The sequence below is a fragment of the Quercus suber genome, unplaced genomic scaffold (assembly GCF_002906115.3).
Source record: "Quercus suber isolate HL8 unplaced genomic scaffold, Cork oak 2.0 scaffold_50, whole genome shotgun sequence".
Classification (NCBI taxonomy): domain Eukaryota; kingdom Viridiplantae; phylum Streptophyta; class Magnoliopsida; order Fagales; family Fagaceae; genus Quercus; species Quercus suber.
In genome coordinates, this window is record NW_027069515.1 from 1,981,687 (window position 1) to 1,989,073 (window position 7,387).

Here is a 7,387-nt window from a genome sequence, read left to right on the forward strand (position 1 = left end):
AAAAAAAAAAAAAAAATCACACCCCAAAGTTTTTTTTTTTTTTAAAATGTTTCTATCTTTTTTTTTTTTTTTTTTTTAATGTTTTCTCTATCCGATACAATGTTAGAACGTAGAATCCCAGCTTTAAAAATATAACGTGGCTGGTGTTTCTTGTTTTGCCGATGCTTGCAATTACAAGACTACCATTAATTTTGAATATATTTCATTGCACATTTGCACGTGCCACACACGAGTTTGGTGGTGATTGTTGAGTCCTCCTAAAACTTTGGTTTAAGAAAAAAGAAAAATGTATTATGAATTATGAATTATGATTAATTTTTTGTTTGTACGTAGATACAAATTTACTGGAAGATAAGTTATAAATTTTTGGCAGAAAAATTTTGTATAGATTAAAATAAAGATTTTGCTAATATCAAAAGAGAACAATAAAATGGTTAGAAATGGTAAGATATTCTTGAGAAGTGTCAACAAGTTGGATTAGAGCATATTAGTATAACTAAAATATTTCAACACTTCCTATCAAAATATATAGATATATATATATATATATTTCAACACTAATCACAAAAGTTGATATATATATATATATATAAAAAAGTGAAGGAAAACTTAAAAATACCATCCCATCCGTCAACTGATCTATATCTGTATTGGTACCACCCACATCTTAGATACTATTACTACCTCAATTTCAAGATGATAAGATGCTTTATACTTTGAAGCTTTTTTTTCCCCTAATGATAATTTGTTTACTATACTTTCTTATCTATGTATTTTTAAATATAGAATGTGGAATTCACTTGATTTAAAAAAAAAAAAAAATTCAATGAAAGTTACTAGTTATTATAAATCTATTCTGTTGATTTTTATTATTTAATAACCATTGATTAAATTTAGATAAAAATAAAAACTGTATTCTTTAAGTTCGAGAGTCGATCTATTGTCATTTCGTCGTCTTAAAAATAAAGTCATTTCGTTTTGTCAGTTTCTTTTTTTTTTTCTTTTTTGGGTCATTTTTAGTATTGTAACTTCATATTTTCTAGGATTATTAATTATTCCATCCAAGATAATTTGTATATTAAAAAATTATTAAAATTTATTTTAATAATTAAAAACAAAAACAAACAGGAACGACCAGCAACACAAAGATCTTCACATGGGCGGCGCTGCACTGACTTCCAATATATATATATATATATATTTAGTTTAATACTATAATTTTTTCTTAAAAATATATTTGCACACTTGGCTTAAATTTTACACACCCTTATTACAAGTGTGAGGATAAAAGCCTAAATTTATATATTGGGCCTTGAGCCCTATTTGAAGATATGAGTACGTCTGAGGAGGGGCAAATGATGGGAAAGGCCCCAGACTGGACAACTATGCAAGGAAATGATAGAAGAATATAGTCCAAGGAGTATGTCCTCCTCAGATATGAGAGATATCGGTCAAACAAATACCCGGGTGGTTTAAGTGACCCTCTTGGTAATTCCAACAATAAGAATGAACTTCAGGCATGAATAAAGATAATAAGAACGGAGAAATATCTAAAGGAAAAGCTGCTACAACCGCATTAAATGCACTACAGTAACTTTTTTGGCCGCATTTATGTGGAGAAGACCCTTGAACAATGTAGTCTCAGCTGCCACCGCTCATGGAGAACCAAAGAAAGTACCTGATGGGACGTGTACTCAAGTGCATGCTTAGATGAAGAACAATTGAACGATCAAGATGGTCTAAAAGAAAGCTATATAAATGTAAGAGACCTCTCATAGAAGGGGGATCGGAAGAAATTGAAAGTGAGAAAGAAAGAAGATTAACTGTAGCTCTAGGAATTGTATTAACTTTTAATCTCTTCGAACATCAATTTATTCAAGTTTGAAGTTTGTTTTTGCACTTGTTCATCTTTTAAGAATCTTGATTAACTGTTGTTTAATTCACAAACAGCCCAGTTCTTTCACCCACTCTCTACAAATTTATTGTATTAGGCTTATTAGACTTGCATCATATATTTTTTGGGCTTGAGTTATAAATCTTAACCCTACAATTGGCGTCGTCTGTGGGGAGAGCTTGAGCGAGAGTGGAAGCAACAGTTGACGATGGCTGAACCAGGGCAACAACCAATAGAATCCAGGGCATCCCAATATGTTGATCCTTTTTTCAACTTGGAGCAAAGACGAGATCGTGAAGGTAGTGTACATACTACACATACTGACCGAAGCCAGCCACAAGGTGGAAGTCACATATCTCATGCAAAGAATAACAAGAACATGTAACTAGAGATTGATCAGTTAAAAAGGGAGCTGCGCCATGCAAAGAGGAAGCGGACTTCTTCATACTCTAATGATAATTCTAACGATGAACAAAACGTTACTTATAAACGAAGGTCTTGAACACTAGTTAGTGAATCCTTTTCCTATGAAGAAGAACATTATCATAAACGGCAACAACAACCTCGAAGCCCATCACGTGGAGGCGTAGGGAACGACGCTATGAGCAAGGCCTTGAACCAAATATCCAGATCGCCTTTTACACGTAGGATTGAAGAGGCAAGACTCCCTCGTCGTTTTCATCAGCCGACGTTCACTATCTATAATGGTAGAACAGACCCTGTGGAACACGTGAGCCACTTCAACCAAAGGATGACTGTCCATTCTAAAGATGAAGTTTTGATGTGCAAAGTTTTCCCATCCAGTCTGGGACCAGTTGTGATGAGATGATTTGATAGCCTGAAAGCAAATTCCATTAGTTCCTTCAAAGAACTCACTCAAGCATTCGGTTCCCATTTTGTCACCTGCCGAAGAGTCGTTCGACCCTTAGCTTCATTGCTATCCTTGAACATGCAAGAAGGTGAGACTTGAAAACGTACTCAGATAGGTACAAGGAGATGTTTAATGAGATGGAAGGCGATTTTGATGAAGTGGCCCTCAATACATTTAAGCTTGGCCTCCCCGCTGAACATGGTTTAAGGAAATCTCTGACTAGAAAACCTGTCACCAGTGTGCTTAACCTAATGGATAGGATTGATAAGTATAAAAGAGTTGAAGAGGATCAACAGCAAGGAAAATGTTATCCCTCAGGAAAGGAGGAATTTCAGGTCAGATCGTCATAATAACAATAGACCGCGGAGAGATTTCGTTGGACAGTCTGGATCGACGAATTCTCAAGCAGTCAACGCAGTATTCTGAGAGCCAGTGCATCAAGTTTTGGAGAAAATTAAAAATGAACCATTCTTCAAACGACCGAACAAGATAGTGGGAAATCCTAAAAGACGTAATCATAATCTCTACGTCCAGTATCACCAGGATCATGGGCATATCATAGAAGATTGTAGGAGTATCTGGGATCATTTAGAACAGCTTGTCTATGAGGGAAAATTAAAGCAACTCCTACATCATTCCAGTGGCCAGGGAAGTCAAGCAAGCTCAGAATCTCGAAGAGATGTTTCTTCAAGACCCCCTTTGGGAACGATCAATGTTATCTTCGTTGCACTTGGAAGAACAGGATTCTACCCCTCCAGGGTAATGTCAATAGCCCTTTTACCCACAGAAGACGTTAATCAAGATCTGAAGAGAGCTAAAACTAGTATTCCACCAGTTTTAGAATTCTTGGACAAAGACAAGATTGAAACCATCCAACCCCATGACGAAACTTTGGTAATCACCCTCAGAATTGGGGGTATAATGTGAAGAGAGTAATGGTGGACTAGGGTAGTGCAGCTGAAATAATGTACCCTGATCTCTATAAGGGGCTGAATTTAAAACTTGATGACTTAACACCATACAATTCTCCTCTAGTGAGTTTCGAAGGAAGAGTTGTTATCCCAAAGGGCCAAATACGACTACCTGTGCAGGCTGGTTCAAAGGTGGTAGAGGTAGATTTCTTTGTCATAGACGCGTATTCACTGCAATTGTGGCTAGACCTTGGCTTCATACGTTAGGGCTGTCTCCTCTACTCTGTATCAGAAGGTTAAGTATCCGTCTGAAGGACAAGTTAGTGAAATCCTGGGAATCAATCTATGGCGAGACAGTGCTTAGTGGCTGCCATTTAGCATAAGCCCGAAGCTGAATCCTCGACCATATCGAAAAGGATTTATAGTAGTTAAAACTAATATGTCCCAACATTTGACGCATTGCTGTAGAAGATAAATGAGTGTGGTCGCCTAAATCTATGCTCTCACATGTGTAAAATCAGGTAATTTTTACATTTTTAACCTTTATTTCTGTGGCAGATCAAAATCCCATTTTTATTCTCCTCGAATGCAAGGGAAAAATTAGAATTTTGAGGGACTATTGTGGGGATAAAAGCCTAAATTTATATATTGGGCCTTGGGCCCTATTTGAAGATGTGGGTACGTCCGAGGAGGGGTAAATGATGGAGAAAAACCCTAGATTGGACAACCATGCAAGGAAATGATAGAATAATATAGTCTGAGGAGTATGTCCTCCTCGGATATGAGAGATATCGGTCAAGCAAATACCCAGGTGGTTTGAGTGACCTTCTTGGCAGTTCCAACGATAAGGATGAACTTCAGGCATGAATCAAGATGATAAGAACGGAGAAATATCTAAAGGAAAAACTGCTACAACCGCATTAAATGCACTGCAATAACTTTTTTGGCCACATTTATGTGGAGAATACCCTTGAATAGTGCAATCTCAGTTGCCACTGCTCATGGAGAACCAAAGAAAGTACTTGATGGGACATGTACTCAAGTGCATGCTTAAATGAAGAACAAGTGGACGATCAAGATGGTCTGAAAAGAAAGCTATATAAATGTAAGAGACCTCTCATAGAGGGGGGATCGGAAGAAATCGAAAGTGAGAAAGAAAGAAGATTAACTGTAGCTCTAGGAATTGTATTAGCTTTTAATCTCTTCGGACATCAATTTATTCAAGTTTGAAGTTTGTTTTTGCACATGTTCATCTTTTAAGAGTCTTGATTAACTGTTGTTTAATTTACAAACAACTTAGTTCTTTCACTCACTCTCTACAAATTTATTGTATTGGGCTTGCATCCTATATCTTTTGGGCTTGAGCTACAAATCTTGACCCTACAACAAGTATTTCTAACTTTAAGAATAAAAAGTAAGTGTTTGTGGATTGTAAGTGTCACTATTTTTTATAAATTTATATTATGTATGTAAGTGTGTCTAATATTGATTGTGTACATTACTTTTTGTTATAATATTATTTGTGTGAATTATGATATGTGTGGATGTTTGTATATACATATAATATATATATATATATAATTTAATAATTGGGAAATAGATATGGTTTGTTATATGTGTGTATATTGTTAACATGTTATAATAATTTTTTGTTATAAAGTTAGTAAAATTTAAGAAAAAAAACGTAAAGTTAATGATTGTCCAAGCATTTGATTAGTTAAGTAGACACTAGTGTATAATTTTATGTATGAATGAGTATGGTTATGTGTGTCAATAATTAATACAAAACCAATGAGTTTAGTTTAGTAATTTAGTTTAAAATATTTTTATAAAAATAATAACAAATAGATAATAAAAATTGCATAAAAATAAAAATTTTAGATAAACTTAACAAAATAAAATGATTATAGGCTCATAACTATCCACATTGGCAATAAATACTCATTCCATCCCATTTTTTTTGTCTTGTTTGAAAAGTCAAATTTTTTAAGGGAACATCATTTATTGTCTTGTCTGCCTTTTAAAAATGTATAAGTTTCCAAAACTACCCTTTAAAAAATTTATCAAAAAATTGAATTTGTAAATTAATAGGGATATAATAGGAACATTAGTAAATTAATGACTTTTATTTTTAGAAACATGACAATATTTTAGGACATCTCAAAATGGAATAGAGGACAAAAAAAGTGAGACGGAGGAAGTACTTATAATGAACTATCATATAACAATTCAAAATTTGAATACATGTAGAAGGAAATTGTAAAACTTCATGTATTAACTTTTTTTTTGGTTCGTACCTCGATATATTCAAGTTCTTTTTTTATTAAAATTTTTTAATGACCCCTCTAAACAAAATTCCTAGAGCTGCCCCTAACATTCACGTGAAAATTTTTCCATATTTTCACACATGAAACACAACATTCAATAGAATCAATACCATTACCCACTAGGCCACTACCAAACTTAATTTTTTTCAATCAAATTCAAACCACCACATAATTGCTGCCCATTCAGTCATTGATGCCCCCCAAAAAAATCATGAGCTTACAGACAGTTTGGGCACTTGGACAAGCTTTTTAGTGTAGTTAGAGACACCACCTGATTATTTTGATTTTATTAAAAAAATCTTCAATTTAAAAAGAATTAGAGTGTAACTAATTTTCATTAGGAAAAGTTAATGGATAATCTAAGGGTGTTAAGAAAAGTTAATGGATAGTCTGATAACTCAAGAAAATCAGTAGGTTGGAAATCTTCAGACTTCAATAATCTTGAGAGTTGAATCCTGTAAAACCAAACCCAATCAGAGTAAAGACCGGTGGAGGCCGGTCTATGACCCTCCGATGATGAAGTTAGAAGGCTGGAATAGAGGAAAAAATATCTAAGTTTTTTTCTCCTTCCTCTCAAAATGAAAAAATCAGAATCCTTTACCTCTACGCAGAATTGTGTTTATATAGTGTATGGAACGGTTATTTTCTCTGATAACCGTTCCTATTGTCAAGGAGTTCACCAAAATCGGAGGTAACTTCCATAACTTCCGTAGATGTTGCTTCATCTGAACCGGTGTCTCACTGCGAATGATGGAGGTTTTGATTTATTGGTTAAGTCACAAATGCTTGGCTCGTCTATCCCTATTTAGGGGTGGACGTGCCTTGGCATGGTCATGCCTTCCTCGTCCGTCCTTTGGGACGGACGAGACCTTGTTCGTCCGTCTCAAAGGACGGACGCGGCAATCTTGGCTGTGCCATCCTTCTTTTTTCTGTAGACGAGCCATATGGACAATTTTTCAAGGTAGTGTTTTATGGCATCATCATAGTCTAAGTGTATTGGTTTAAATGATACTTTTTAGAAACTTTTTATGAGAAAAAAAAAAAAGTATTTGATTTTTGACAATTTTTTTTTATAAACAAGAGTGTTTAGACTTCTTTGAGTATCTGGTTATTCTCTTGAGTGTATGTAATTCCTTTGTCCCATCGAGATGTTATTGATTTTTGACATTTTTTAAGATTTCTCATAAAAGTGGTATAAAAGCTTTCTTAAAATGATCCATTAGTTAAGAGAGATGCTACGTCTACAACAATTTTATAACAAATCACAAGTGGTTAGTTGTTATTGGTTGAAATTTGAAACTAACACTAAGATTACTTTTTTACCCTAACAACAACTAGTAACAACCCGCCATTTAAGATTTGTTGTAAAAATGTTGTAAATATA

General features: G+C 34.4%; 1 protein-coding gene across 1 annotated transcript; it reads left to right on the forward strand.

Annotated features, from left to right (window-relative positions):
* Window positions 1–2,902: 2,902 nt before the first annotated feature.
* On the forward strand, window positions 2,903–3,692 carry LOC136066889 (uncharacterized). The gene is made up of 2 exons (XM_065771905.1): window positions 2,903–3,100; window positions 3,300–3,692. Exons 1-2 carry the CDS (start codon window positions 2,903–2,905, stop codon window positions 3,690–3,692), a joined length of 591 nt encoding a protein of 196 aa, XP_065627977.1.
* Window positions 3,693–7,387: the final 3,695 nt, after the last annotated feature.

Excerpts from the sequence above, each read along its gene's own strand:
- LOC136066889 (XM_065771905.1), top strand. The coding sequence starts at position 2,903 with ATGGAAGGCGATTTTGATGAAGTGGCCCTCAATACATTTAAGCTTGGC. Across the intron at positions 3,101-3,299 it reads CAGGAAAGGAGGAATTTCAG|TATCACCAGGATCATGGGCA; the intron begins GTCAGATCGTCA and ends CTCTACGTCCAG.